Raw genomic sequence first — 15,166 nt, forward strand, 5'->3', positions numbered from 1 at the left:
TTCTCTGCGCATACGTGCACCTGGGACAGGACCCAGCTGTTCCTCCCCCTCCCTCATCTCAGGCCCCCAAAACAGCTGTCTCTCCGCCTGAGCGTGAGTAGATGGCCCTGCTTTGCATCTGGCTTTGAGACCTCCTGTTCCTCAGAGCCTTCCACTGGCTCCGATGGTAACCCGGGCACCCTCTCCGTCTCCTCTGGCTCGACTGCCATCCCTGCTGGCAGTCGACGGACCACAACAGCTACAGAGGGAACTGATCACTGAATGGCTGCGGACGAAACCAGGACAGGATCAGGCATCCGCACCAAATTGTGTTGAACGTATGAACGGAGTCCGCTAAAAGGAGGCAAGGGTCCCAAAGCCTGTTCTTACCAGGACAAGCCACTAGGAAGCACTGCTGGGCCTGGGTCTCCTCTCCGAGACAGTGACGGAGGACGTCGTCCGCCCGCCGTGTGCAGCTCCTCCGGCGGATCTGGAGTCCCGTGCCACACGAGCGGCTGCACATGCTCCAGGCTGCCCAGGGCGTCCAGAGGCCGCAGTCCCGCTCATCGGAGGGCAGCCAACCTGAAGCTTCCGTGCCGTCCGCGCAGTTGGCCAAACCGTTGCACACCTGCAAGGATGCGCAACCAGAAGAGGCATGAATGGGCTCTGAAAATCGGAGGCGCAGGAGCCCCTCTAGACTGCCCTCCCCTTTCTGCCACCAGGGACAACCTCAAAGACGTTAGGAATAACAAAATAAGAGTTGGAAGGGACTCTGGAGGTCATCTAGTCCACTGATCTTCAACCTTTCCAGAATTGTGGACCAGCTGGGAGTTGAAGAGGAGATAGTTCCACGCGAGAGACAGGTAGGAGCACATGTGTGCAGCTCCACTTGCACGTGCAACAGACAGGCAAGTGAGTGCACACGCACAGCTCCATTTACGCAAGTGGCGGGCATGCACGCCCACCACTCACACAAACAGAGCTGTGTACGTGCTGTTTACATGGTGTTGCTATTATAGATTCTGTAATCTATCTTCTTTGTCAATTAATGACCCCATAATTCCTTGTGGGGGGAGTCAGAGCAACTGAATGGAGCTGAGCATTTAATGGCCGGATGCCCTTCCCTGTCGCCAATGCAGAGTTTTGTTCAACAGATATATTCTCATTGTGCCAAGAGAGAGAAATAACTGCCTCTACTTTGGATTGAACTCACAGCTTCCTGATTGTGAGGCGAGAGGCTCCACCTCTAGGCCACTGCACTACTCTGATCCCATAATCTATCCAGAGGCTACATCAGTAAATAAAGGAATGAAACAGCGATGAAAAGAAGAAGTGCAGTGATTAGAGAAGACAAGAAAGGGAGAGGAACCGACTCCTCACTGCACCTGTTTAAAGGCAATACAGGCACCATCGCTGCAAGAATATTCCGGACACGGACCAACTGTCTGATTCCTTTCGCCTGGTGGAGCCACCGGGATTTCTATCGGGGGTAAGAACAAGCAGCCATCAGAACCAATACCAGTACCGCCACACTCATCATCCACTCTCCTCCATCACTCAAGAGGCATCCATTTCTTTGCGTGTTAAATACGATAACAGATGGTTAACTGATTATTTTACCTTTGGGATTACCTATTGGTGACTTTTATTAATACAGCGAATGGATGCCGGGACAATTGGATTGACCAATATATACATTTCCACATCTTCTTAAGTAACCTAGTATTTTTTTATCAAATGCAAATGGGGAAAGTGTTATAATCTCGACCTGTGACTTGAGGGGAGGAAGAAAAATGGATCCGATCTTTCTGAGATCTTTTCATAGCACACCATCGCGTACGATCATGTCATTGTGTGAGACAATTGGGCAATCAAGATCATGCAACTGTGGGATGCGGCAAACGGGCACTATCATGCCCTTGTTAGAGTCGGACTCTGAGGGAGAGGAGGAACAACCGACAGGGAGTGGCTCTGGAGGTTGTGTCAGAGGCCGGCTGGGCAGACAGAGGAAGAACCAGGCCCATCCCCTCTTCATCCTAAGACATGAAGGGAGGAACGGAGAAGGAAACAACTTGCTTATGAGAGAGGAAGCGGCCATGATCCCTCTCATTGGTTGCAGCTGGGGAGGCTAGTATATCAGAGAGACGATTACAACGCAGCATTGCCAGAAGCAAAACGTGTTTTCTTTTGGGCTGAAGTTATCTTGGTTGGCGTGCTTCCAATAGACTGTGCCTTGTTATCTCCTTGAATTTGGTAATTACTTATCCTGGTCTGTTGTGGAAATTTTGTCATTGTAGTTTGTTTGTTTTATTTCACCTCTATCTGCTCATTAAGTTCATACTATTTTTGAGTACGTTTTATCGCCAACTGAGAATTCTTGAACAGTGGGGCCTAGTTGGAAGCATTAAAGGACATTTATTTACATTTTGAATTTTGTTATGTTTGTGTTACACTCCGGGTCATCACAGGCATGGTCGCCAGTGCTTGACATGTGGGGTCGGCTGTCAAAATGTCAAACCAATGTAAGTGCCCTCCAGGTAGCTCCATCTAACTTCCAACCAGTTGTACGCTGAAGGCTACCTGTACGTGTGGAAGCTATTTTGATTATTTAAATCAAGTTAAATCTTCAGAAAGTGCAAAGGGGGGGTGATTTAAAGTGCCCTTCCAGGTAGATTCTGTTCTAACCAAGGCTTCCTGAGACATTAACAACCACACGTTAGTCCCAAAAACCTGTTATTTCAACAGCTGTGAATTATAGTCATTCACAGCCCGTAATGAGTCTCAAACAGTTTGTAAATAGTCCCACGGAAGTCTGCCAAAGTCCTTCAGGATAAATCTGATAAGCACGGACCTTTATGTTTCTTGAAATGCTGCTGACGACTAAATTGCCAAGTTGTATAAGACCAAAAGGAGCACAAATTCAACATGGAGCTTCAGGTTTCAAATTGACCAGTATGAACAAAGTTGCTTCCTGCAAAGGCTCCTGTCCCTTTGCTTCTCCTTTATGTCTTATGGAAAAGCCAATCACATCCAAGCCTTACTCCCGAGTCACCCCTTTTGTCTTTAACTTCTTGCCTTCTGGCAGCTCTGTGCACTTGCGCACTGGGAACAGGCTCCTCCTATTCCTCTGCCTTGCTGCTGTCAGCTTCTGGAGGCTTTGGAGTCAGCACATAACTCCCAGATGGCCCTGACTCCATCTCTGTATCGGACGCAGAACCCTCGTCTGAGTCCTCCCCACACTCCTGGACTGGCCCATGTTCCTCCCCGCTATCCAACTCTGCTGCCAGCTCTGCAGGCTGCTGTTGGACCACAACAGACTCAATCCCTCCCTGGCACCCCATCCATATTTTGCACCCCTTTCCCGAGAATTGACTCGTCTGCACACTCCTCCTTTCCTTACCGCAGGCGAGCTCATCTTCTCCCTGGGAACAGTCGGGCGAGCCATCGCACACCCGGGATACGTTGATGCACATCCGGTCATTGCAGATGAAGAACCCGGGGCAAGGGGGGATCTGCGTGGAGCCTGCCTCCAAGACAAAGAAGACTTGTCATCTGTATTGTCATCACCACAGTTTTCCCACAGGTGCAGGGTCCGCTTTTCGGATCGATGGACACCATTTTGTACAATCAAACACAGAAGGTCTAGGACAACTCGACGCTGACAACTCTCTCCAGTCAACTTACCACTGGATAACTCACCTCGGCCAACTTGCCAAAGGGACAACTCAAGGGAAGGACAAGCAAATTGCAGTGGGCTTTGTCTTGCTTTAGATTTAAACCTTCTCAAGCTTGCAGTCCTCAAGTCTGGGCTGAGTTGCAATTCTGTTCTCCCTAGTTTGAGTGATCCTGCATTGAATTTTCCTGTGGCGAGTTGTCTGCAGACAGTCGTATGAGGAAAGTCAGCTGGGAAGAGCTAGCCAGGTGTGCGTGTGTGTGAATTATACCATTCTGCAAATGCAGACATCTGGGTCCAAGTAGCTATTTTTCATGTCCACATTTATTGTGTCTTGACGTTTTTGCTTGGGTCTTGCTTAGTTGGGCGAGAGTGAGAAAATGACCCTAGAGCAGGGGTGTCAAATTCAAGACCCGTGGGCTGGATGCAGCGAGCGATGTGGTCACATCCAGCCCATGGGGCCATCCTGGAAAATTTAAGGAGACATCCCGCGCCACTTCGGCCCGGTCTACCCAATGCTGAGAGGAAACTGGCCAGCAGTTTGGGGAGTGGCATCAAGCTGGCCATGCCCACCCAGCTGGCCACACTTACCCAGTCGGCCATGCCCAGTGACTGGCATGAAGCTGGCCATGCCTGTTCTGACCAAGGCTTCCTGAGATCGTAATTAAGCACACGCTTCATCCAAACAACTCTTGTTTTATTTCAGCGGCTGCGAATTCTGTTCATTTCCAGCCAGTAATGAGTCCCAAACAGTCCCTTGAAATAAGCACCCACCTTTCTCTCCTTTGAATGGCTGCCAACAACTAAAACACCAAATGAACTGTAAAAAGCCAAACGGAGTACAAAGTCCCCACAAAGCTTCAAGGTTGAACCTGAACAAAGGACTTTGCTTCCTGCAAAGGTTTTCCTACCTTTGCACTTCTTTTATATCTTAGGGGAGGGGCAATCACCTCCAAACCTTATTCCTGAGTTGCCCATTTTGTCTTAGCTGCTCTTGCCTTCTAGCAGCTCTGCACACACATGCACTGGGAACAGGCTCCCCTGGTTCCTCTGCCTCGCTGCTGACAGACTCCGGAGGCTTTGGAGTCAGCACCCCACTACCAGATGGTCCTGGCCCCATCTCTGTATCGGACGCAGGGCTCTTGTCTGAGTCCTCCCCAGACTCCCAGACTGGTCCCTGTTCTTCTGCTGCCATCAGCACAGGCTGCCGGTGAAACACAACAATGCCCACCCAGTCAACCATGCCCACCTGCTCCCCCTGAGGTCAACCACAACTCTGATGCGGCCCTCAATTATATTGAGTTTGACACCCCCGGTCTAGAGAAACGGAGGAACGAGAGTCAAGAGTGCACCAGGGAGAAGAGACCGCTCACCACAGGTGTCCACACTTTCGTCAGACTGGTCCTGGCAGTGTGGGACGCCGTCGCAGAGCTGCTGGTAGTGGATGCACTCTGCCCCGTGGGCGCAAGGGAACTGGTCCAGTTCACATGTGCGGTTGCAGTGGAGCTCGTCACTGCCATCGAGGCAATCCGCTTCATTGTCGCACACCCAGCCCCGCGGCTGGCACTCCCCACTGTGGCAGTGGAACTCGTAGCGCCCGCAGGGTGGCCCTGCATGGATGGGAAGGGCAGAAGATCAGATCTGTGCTACAACCGTGTTTACCGATGCCAGAACTGCAGCAGTTCACCAAACAGCCAGGGAAAAGAAAGGTCATAAAACGGGAGAGAACTGTTCTGGCAGCCAGCAGAGCTGGTGCCAGACTTGGACAATGAGGAGGTTGGGGGGGAACCTGGGCCAGTCCTGGAATCTGCGGAAGGCTCTGCGTCGAAGGCAGAGATGGGGCCAAGACCGTCCAACAGTTACCAGCTGCCTTGGGAGTCAGAAATCAGTGGGGAAGAAGAACAGCCGGAGCCTGTTCCCTGTGTGCTCATGCACAGAGCTGCCAGGAGAAGGGAACAGTTAAGGAACAAGGGTCAACTCAAGAGTAAGGGCACAGGTGGACAGTGAATGGCCCCTCCCAGAGGGAATAAAAGAGGAGCAAAAGTGGTTTGCAGGAGACAATTAGTTCAATTCATTAGAGTGAAGATCTGTTCCTGACTTCTTGCTGCTACAGCGTGGCATATAGAAGCTATCAGCCTGGCAACTCTCCAAGCCTGATTAAAGGTCTGTAGTTGTGAGATCTCATGAAAGACTGTTGGATGGGACTTTGCTGGAGGGAAATTCCCTTTAACCTAAAATAAAAGGGGTTTTATCAGGACAAGGAGTCGACTTCGTGCTCTTGGGTAAGCCTGCAGAAATTTGGGGCTCAATTGGGGTCTACCTGCATCGGCTAAGTTGATCTTAAAGGCTAGGTGAGCGGTGACAGCTCCTAATTGAGAGGATCATACACTATGCAAGATCTGATGATCCTCCCATCTCTTGTGTTCTGACCTAGGAGAGTTGCTAGGCCAATAGCTTCCAAACGCCATGCTGTAGCAGCAATTACTTGGCAAGAAGTCACGAACAGATCTTCACCCGAATGAATTGAACTAATTGTCCCCTGCAAACCCCACTCCCCTTTTGCTCCTCTTTTATTCCCTCTGGGAGGGGCCATTCACCATCCACCTATGCCTTTACTCCCGAGTCGACCCTTGTTCCTTAGCTGTTCCCTTCTCCTGGCAGCTCTACGCATGTGCACATTGGGAACAGGCTCCAGCTGTTCTTCTGCCCCACTGATCTCTGACTCCGAAGGCAGCTGATAACTGTCAGACGGCCGTAGTCCCATCTCTGCCTCCAACACAGAGGCCTCGTCCGAGCCTTCCCCAAACTCCAGAACTGGCCCATGTTCCTCTCCAACCTCCTCACTGTCTGAGTCTGCTGCCACCTCCACTGGCCACTGGTGGGCCCACAACACCTTGAGGCTGCTTACCCAGGGTCCTGTTGGCGACAGGCTGACGGGTTCCAGGAAAAGCTGGCGAAACGGTGGGCACAAGAGGGATGGTCTGTATCGGTGGACACCGAGAAGGGTCCTCATCAGTACCATCATTGCAGTCGTGTACACCGTCACACACCTGTGTATGGCTCACACAAGTGGCATTTGGACAAGCTAGCTGGCCTGGAGCGCACATCACCAGATCTATAACGAGAGAGGGAATGGAGCCGGAGACAGAGAATGAAACATTCTGGACTCTCCTTTGGGAGAACATCTGGTGGCCCTAGATACTGTCTGAATACTTGAGTAAGAGAAGAGAATCCCAACACTTGTCTTTGGTAAGGCTGTAGAACAAAGGCCTAAGATGCTGAGCTTGTCGATTGGAAAGGTTGGCAAGTTTGGGCAGTTCAAATCCCCAGCACCGCGTCATGAAGTGAACTCCCGTTCCTTGTCCCAGCTTCTGCCAAAGCACATAAAAAAATGCAAGTAGAAAAATAGGGACCAACTTTGGTGGGAAGGTAACAGTCTTCCCTGGGCCTTTGGCAGCATTTAGTCCTGCTGGTCACAGGACCATGGAGACGCTCTTTGGACAGCACTGGCTCTTCAGCTTTGGAACGGAGATGAGCACCACCCCTTAGAGCCAGAAACAACGAGCACGGGGAACCTTTACCTTAGAACCAAGGCTCTAGACATTTCTGGATGAGTTGTCTAGATCAGGAGTCCCCCAACCTGTTCTGACCCAGTTCCCCAAACACGACAAACCCTCTGCAGTGAAACTCCACTATTCCTTTATGAGGAGCGATGGCAGCCCTGGCGAAAAAGTTTCTCTCACACCACAGGCTGACAAGTCTGGCAACATCTATTCATCTCCACCCCCTGCCTTTTCTCCCCAGAGCTAGAGCAGGGCTTTGCTAGCAGTGGTGGCTCTTCCATCCCGAGGTCCGGCCCGTAGATTTCCACTGCTCTCCTCTCCTCGGGAAAAAGTTGCTCTCTCAACACTGGCTAACAAGTCCATCCGTATGGGAGATGAATAGTTGTCTGCAACATCTGTTCTCCATCTTCCTGCCTTTTCTCCCCAAAGCTAGAGCGGGGGCTTTGCTAGCAGCAGTGGGTCTTCCGTCCCGAGGTCCGGCCCGTAGATTTCCACTGCTCTCCTCTCCTCGGCAAAAAGTTTCTCTCTCAACGCTGGCTAACAAGTCCATCGGTATGGGAGATGAATAGTTGTCTGCAACATCTGTTCTCCATCTTCCTGCCTTTTCTCCCCAAAGCTAGAGCGGGGCTTTGCTGGCAGCAGTGGGTCTTCCGTCCCGAGGTCCGGCCCGTAGATTACCCCTGCTCTCCTCTCCTCGGCAAAAAGTTTCTCTCTCAACGCTGGCTAACAAGTCCATCCATCTGGGAGATGAATAGTTGTCTGCAACATCTGTTCTCCATCTTCCTGCCTTTTCTCCCCAAAGCTAGAGCGGGGCTTGCTAGCAGCGGTGGGTCTTCCGTCCCAAGGACCAGCTCATAGATTTCCACTACTCTCCTCTCCTCTGCTTATGTGCATCTGTGTGTCGGGTACTGGACCCAGCTCTTCCTTCTCTTGCTCATCAGCCACCTAGCTGACTTTCATGCCTACTGCAGGACTAGAACTCCCAATCAGGTTTCATGCTTAAGGCAGGACTAGAACTCAAGTCTCCTGGTTTCAGGGCAGTACCTTAACCAGTACACTAAACTGGCTCCTTAATTAATAAATTAATCACACTTATTTACACGAGCATTTACTCACCTGGGCAGAAAGTCTCATCTATGCCAGAGGGGCAGTCCTGCCGGCCATTGCAAACCAGAGCTTTGGGAAGGCATAGACCACTCGGGCACTGGAATTCCCCAGCAAGGCAGGCGCAGTCGCGTTCATCACTAAAATCACCGCAGTCATCGTGCCCGTCGCAGCGATGCAGGTACGGCAAGCAGCGCCCAGCCGCACAACGGAACTCACTCAGCTTACAGGCTGGTCCACAATCTGGAACGGGTGGGGGGAGGAGAGAGGAGAATTTGTTTTGGGGGGAGGGGGGGCTAGCAAAAATCGAGTGGGTTCCTCATGTTTTTTTAATTTGTTTTTTTTTATTACTTTGAATAAAAGAACAGGGGGCTGTGAGTTTGCTCCTAAGTAGAGCCAGCTATTTCTCTCTCTCTGGGCACACCAAGAAGATATCTGCTGAACAAAACTCCGCACTGGCAACAGGAAAAGCATCCGGCCATGAAAACACTCTGCTAGATTATGGGGTCATTAAAAAAGAAGACGATTATCATACCCCTGTTAGAGTCTAACTCCAAGGGAGAGGAGAAACAGCTGACAGGGAGTGTGACTCTGGAGGTTGTGGAGGAAACTGGGGAAGGGCAGAGGCCGCTGGGCAGTCAGAGGAAGACCCAGGCCCATCCCCTCTAGGGCACGCAGGGAGGAGAGGATAAGGGAGAAACGTGAGTGGTGTGGTCTACAGGGGAGGGAGGGGCCCTGATCCCCTTCATGGGTTGCAGCTGGGAGGACGGGTTAAAAGGACAAACTGCGCATGGCAAAGTTGCTTTAAGCAAAGCATGCATTATTCTTGTCGGAGCTTCTCTGTGTTTTGGCTTCCTCCCAACTGTGGTCACTGTGTTATGTAGTAGAAGTCTGCAATTAATCATCCTTGCCTGCCGAAGTGATTCCTTCAGTGTGGTTTGTGTTGGTTTTTTTTATTTTGAATTAACCTTACTTTGGGTGCGGGCTGCATTTACTCCCTCCGTAAACTATTTTCTTTAAGAGTTTGATTTCCAGCCAAGGATAACAGGACATTGGGGGCCAAGTTGGAGGCATTAAAGGGACTTTATTTTTGTGTCACACCCCAGGTCATCCCAACAATGACTGAGGAATGGTGGTCTCTCCTCCCTCGTCCCCTTTTCTTCTGCCCAAGTCTTCCCTCAGGATCGCACCTGCCCTATCGGTTGCCTTATCTCCATTGTCTCCAGCTGAAATCTAGAGATATGACAAGATATGGGGAGTCCTCGCCTCATGACCGCCCTTTTGAGCCCTCAATTTCCGCTGCTATGGTGGTTCGAGGAGTTTTGCCCCATTTTGGGATCACAGCGCTGAAGCCAATCCCCTGCCTCCATTAAGCAAGTCGGGCAGTCGGTAAATGAAGCAGGCCTCCTCCTTTGGCTCCGCTCGTCAGAGGGTCTTATAACCCTTGAAGCATCATAAAGGATGAGTCAGTTGCCGAGCATCCAAATTTGGATACTCACCAGACCCCGGGGAGGCTGTGAGATGGTCGTAAGTGTGAAAAACAGTCATAAGCCATGCCGTTGTAACTTAGAACGGTCACGAAACACATTGTAAGGCGAGGATTAGCTGTACAAGGCCAGGATCCGGGAAGGCCAACCAAAACGAGCCTGGATGTGTCGGAGCCTTTCCTGCAGGGCCCAGGGCCCCTCCGGGTAGACAGGGAACGCCACCATGGCTGTGGCGTCCTCTTTCCCTGCCTGCTTCCTTAACTGATCCCTTCTCCTGGCAGCTCTGCGCATGCGCACACTGGGAACAGGCTCCGGCTGTCCTTCCCCATTGATCTCCGACTCCGAAGGCAGCTGATAACTGTTGGACGGCCTGGCAGCCCTTCCAGACTCCATCAGAATAGAGCTGGAAGGGAGCCTGGAGGTCTTCTAGTCCAGCCCCTGGCTTGAGCAGCAGACCCTCTACCTATTCAGACAAGGGGCTCTCCGGTCTCTTCTTAAAAACCTCCAGTGATGAAGCACCCACAACTTCTGGAGGCAAGCAGTTCCACTGGTTAATTGTTCTCAATGTTAGAAGAGAGGGAGGGAGGGAGGGAGGAAGGAAGGCAAAGGTAGAGGGAGGGAGAAAGGGAGGATTGAAGGAAGGGAGGAAAGGAGGGAGGGAGGAAAGGAGGGAGGAAGTAAAAGATGGAAGAAGAGAGGGAGGGAGAAAGGGAAGATAGAAGGAAGGGAGGAAAGGAGGGAGGGAGGAAAGGAGGGAGGGAGGGGAGGGGAGAGAAAGGGAGGGAGGAAGTAAAAGATGGAAGAAGAGAGGGAGGGAGAAAGGGAAGATAGAAGGAAGGGAGGAAAGGAGGGAGGGAGGAAAGGAGGGAGGGAGGAAAGGAGGGAGGGAGGGGAGGGGGAGAAAGGGAGGAAGTAAAAGATGGAAGAAGAGAGGGAGGGAGAAAGGGAGGCTAGAAGGAAGGAACAAAAGGAGGAAGAGGAGGGAGGGAGGAAAGGAGGGAGGAAGGGAGGGAAGGAGGGAGAAAGGGAGGGAGGGAGCAAGTAAAAGATGGAGAAAGAGACGGAGGGAGGAAGGATGAAAGGAAGGAAGGCAAAGATGGAGAGAGGGTGGGAGAAAGGGATGCTAGAAGGAAGGAACAAAAGGAGGGACAGGAGGGAGGGAGGAAAGAAAGGAGGGAAAGGGAGGGAGGGAGGGAGGGAGGAAGGAAAACATGGCAGGAGAGGGGGAGAGAGAAAGGAAAGGGGGAGGGAGGGAGGGAGGGACATTTCCCCTCTCTTTCTCCTTCCTTCCTCTCTTACAGAATCATAGGGCCGGAAGGGACCGCGGAGGCCTTTCAGTCCAACCCCCAGAGCAAATACCATTGGAGACAATGGCTGTCCTGTCTCTTCTTGAAAGCCTCCAGCAAGGAAGCAACCCCAATGTCCGGTGGCAAGATCTTCCACCCGTGAATTGTCCTCCCTGTTAGAAATCCTTCGTTCCAGGTTGCTCCTCCCTTTGATTAGTTTCCATCCGTTGTTTTTTGCCCTTCCCTCTAGTGCTTCGGAGAATAATTTGACCCCCCTTTTATTTGGGGCAGCCCCCTCCCCAAATCCTGGGTGGCCTTCTTTTCTCTAGACTGGCCAAACCCTCACAGTGCCTCCCGCTCCTCACCGGCTTCATCAGAGGGGTCGGCAAACCCGCAATCCAGCTCCCCATCGCAATAGTCCCGGTGAGGGATGCAGCGCCCGTTGTTGCACCGGAACTCCTGTGGCGAGCATCCGGGCGAGGGGCAATCCTTTTCATCCGAGTGGTCAGCGCAGTCAGCGGCGCCGTCGCAGCGGTACCCCCAGGGGATGCATTGCCCGCCGGCACACCGGTACTGGTCTGGAGGGCAGCTCAAAGGGCAGACTTCGTCCGATCCGTCCCGACAATCATCTTCGTTGTCGCACAGCCAGGCCATGGGGACACAGCGCCCGCCCGTGCGGCAAGCAAACTCCGATTCGGCACAGCGAGAGGAGGGGGTGCCACAAGTCTCTGGAGGGGCGGTACATTGCCACAGGCCGGCCTCACATGAGCTGGATGGAGGGGACAGAACATTATTGAATCAAGGAGGATGTATAACTAGCATGCGGGGGCAGAGGGGGCTTTTCACCCGAGCCACGACGATCAGGACCTTGAGGGTCTCATGGTTCAGCTTGGGCAGGGGGGTTGGACTAGATGACCTACAAGGTCCCTTCCAACTCTGATGATCTGTTATCTGTTATGTCTGTGATGGCTTGTTTTCATTCCCAGCCGGAATTAAGCTCAAACAGTTTCCCGAGATAAGCACCCACCTTTCAGTTCTGCGAAGTGCTGCCAAAAGCAGAAGTATCAAATGAACTAGAAAAGAAACCAACTGAAGTACAGATGATTCGGAACTGATCGAACTACTTTGCTTCCTGCAAAGGTTTCATCATCTTGGCCTGACTTTTATCCCTTAGGGGAGGGGCAATCTCCTCCCAGCCTTACTCCCAAGTCGCTCCTTTTGTCTCAGCTGCTTTCGCCTTCTAGCAGCTCTGCTAGACGCACTTTAGGAATAGGCTCCCCTTATTCCTCTGCCTCACTGCTGCCAGACTCTGGAGGCAGCACCCCACTCCCAGATGGTCCTGGCCCCATCTCTCCATTGGAGGCAGGACTCTCATCCGAGTCCTCCCCAGACTCCTGGACTGTCCCATGCTTCTCCCCACTGTCCGATTCTGCTGCCGTCTGCTCAGGCTTCCGGCAAACCATGACACTCCATGACGGGTTACACTCCCCCAGCAACTCCCAGAGCTTACCAGTTCCTGCACTCCTGTGTCATCAGCGCCCCCAGCGGGAATAAGATGCCCTCCCAGAAGCAGGGGCATTCGGACGGGTCGATGCAGCGTCCGCCTGGCAGGGAAGACAAAGAAGGAAGGTGGAGAAGGCCGAGGTCAGCAGAGGACGTGCGCCTGCGCCGGAGGGGCATTGTGTCTCTCCGTGGGGAATAGAATAGAATAGAAATGCAATAAGAATTAGGAATAGAGAATAGAATAGAATAGAATAGAATAGAATAGAATAGAATAGAATAGAATAGAATAGAATAGAAATGCAATAAGAATTAGGAATATAGAATAGAATAGAATAGAATAGAATAGAATAGAATAGAATAGAATAGAATAGAATAGAATAGAATAGAAATGCAATAAGAATTAGGAATATAGAATAGAATAGAATAGAATAGAATAGAATAGAATAGAATAGAATAGAAATGCAATAAGAATTAGGAATAGAGAATAGAATAGAATAGAATAGAAGAGAAGAGAAGAGAAGAGAAGAGAAGAGAAACACAATAAGAATTAGGAATAGAGAATAGAATAGAATAGAATAGAATAGAATAGAATAGAATAGAATAGAATAGAATAGAATAGAAATGCAATAAGAATTAGGAATAGAGAATAGAATAGAATAGAATAGAATAGAATAGAATAGAATAGAATAGAATAGAATAGAAATGCAATAAGAATTAGGAATATAGAATAGAATAGAAGAGAAGAGAATAGAAACACAATAAGAATTAGGAATATAGAATAGAATAGAATAGAATAGAATAGAATAGAATAGAATAGAATAGAATAGAATAGAATAGAATAGAATTCTTTATTGGCCAAATGTGATTGGACACCCAAGGAATTTGTCTTGGTGCAAATGCTCTCAGTGTACATAAAAGAAAAGATACGTTCGTCAAGAGTCGAGAATCATCAGGTCCAACACTTAATGATAGTCATAGGGTACAATAAGCAATCAAATAATACTAGGAAACAGTCCATATAAATCGTAAGGATCCAAGCAACCAAGTTACAATCATACAGTCACAAGTGGGAGGAGTGATGACAAGATTTAAAAGTAATAGTAGTGCTAGACTTAGTAGTAGTCAGTAGTAGTAATAGACTTCCCTCCTGGTCAAGGACTGCCTTGCTTGTGTACCCAGGATGGTATACAAAAGCAACAAAGTCACAAAAAACAGGTGAAGTCCCTTTAATTCCTTCAACTTGGCTTCAAAGCTCCAATTATCATTGACTGGAAAAAAACTCCCCCACAAACAGTTGCGAAAAGGAAAAAATGCCATTCAGACTCAAAATACATAGAAATTATAAATAGAAAAAACAACACAAACCACACTGAAGCAATTAGTGAGACGGCAGGATAAGGGCTTGAAGACATCCACAGATATCGAAATACACACACTGGGAAGGACGCCAGAACTCAGATAAGAATGGAAAGACTAGAATTATTTCCACACTTTGCTTCCAGCACTGGGCCATGCGCAGTTTGTCCTTTTAAACAGTCCTCCCAGCTGCAGCCCATGAAGGTGATCAGGGCCCCTCCCTCCCCCGTAGACCACGCCATTCACGTTTCTCTCTTATCTGCTCCTCCCTGCATGCCTTAGGATGAAGAGGGGATGGGCCTGGACCTTTCTCTGACTGCCCAGCCGGCCTATGCCCTTCCCCAGTTTCTTTCACAACCTCCGGAGCCACACTCCCACTCCCTGTTGGCTGTTCCTCCTCTCCCTTGAAGTCAGACTCCAACAGGGGCATGGCAGCTTGTCTTCTGTGGATCTGACCAGAAGGTTTACAAGACTCAGCATCATAGCTAAGGCTGAAGGTCTTGACTGCGGGTGCAGCATCCTACAACCTCCAGCTCCCTCTCTCTCTCTCTCTCTCTCTCTCTCTCTCTCTCCCTCTCTCTCCCTTTCCCCCACTCTCTCTCCTGCCCTCCTTCCCTTCCCCTCTGTCTCCCCTCCCTCTCTCTGTCAGTCCTGTCCCAGCTTCAACCTCTACGCAAGGACGATCCTCAACTTCGTTTGGCCAAGAAAGGAATGGTTTCCTAGAAGTCAAGTGGATGACAGCAGGGCAAAGCCAGAGCTGGGAGTTCATGCACCGAATTCTCCCACCACCACCCCCAGCGAAACCGTCCCCCAAGTCATTTCCCATCGCCCTTGCATCCTCCCCCATTCCCCCCCATCATCCAATCATATTCAAAGAAGACGGTATTGGAATGGTTACCTGAAGTTTGTGGTGTGGTAGGCAGCTGTGTTCCGTTCTCAGAGGTCTGGCCTTGAAGCCGTGTCTCAGGAAGACACAGCGTCGTTTTTCACGGTTCCCCCTGCCCATCGGGCTATCCCCCAACCCAGAGTTCATGGCAGACTGGCACCAAGCAGTGGCAGCTCTGAGTGTGTGTGTGTGTGTGCGTGTGTGCGTATTCAACCTATCCACCCAGCTTTCGTTCGGCCATGAGATCAGGGCTGAGATTCTGCCGTTCTGGACCGATTCGGGCGAACCCCTAGCTCCAATGTTCAGCTGGCTCTGAACTGATTCGCTCC

The 15,166-nt window shown here is 50.6% G+C and overlaps 1 protein-coding gene across 1 annotated transcript in view; it reads right to left on the minus strand.

Moving 5' to 3' along the window:
* SSPO (SCO-spondin) overlaps positions 1 to 15,166 on the minus strand; it is a 164,027-nt gene that overhangs the window by 112,469 nt on the left and 36,392 nt on the right. The window contains 8 exon segments of the mRNA XM_087947289.1: positions 370 to 607; positions 1,365 to 1,459; positions 3,380 to 3,502; positions 5,026 to 5,262; positions 6,561 to 6,767; positions 8,332 to 8,562; positions 11,458 to 11,861; positions 12,603 to 12,696. Of these exon segments, the coding sequence (XP_087803415.1) occupies positions 370 to 607; positions 1,365 to 1,459; positions 3,380 to 3,502; positions 5,026 to 5,262; positions 6,561 to 6,767; positions 8,332 to 8,562; positions 11,458 to 11,861; positions 12,603 to 12,696 (1,629 nt within the window).

The sequence above is a fragment of the Notechis scutatus genome, chromosome Z, assembly GCF_049901735.1.
Source record: "Notechis scutatus isolate UNSWTSFEM ecotype Mainland chromosome Z, rNotScu1.2, whole genome shotgun sequence".
Lineage (NCBI taxonomy): Eukaryota > Metazoa > Chordata > Lepidosauria > Squamata > Elapidae > Notechis > Notechis scutatus.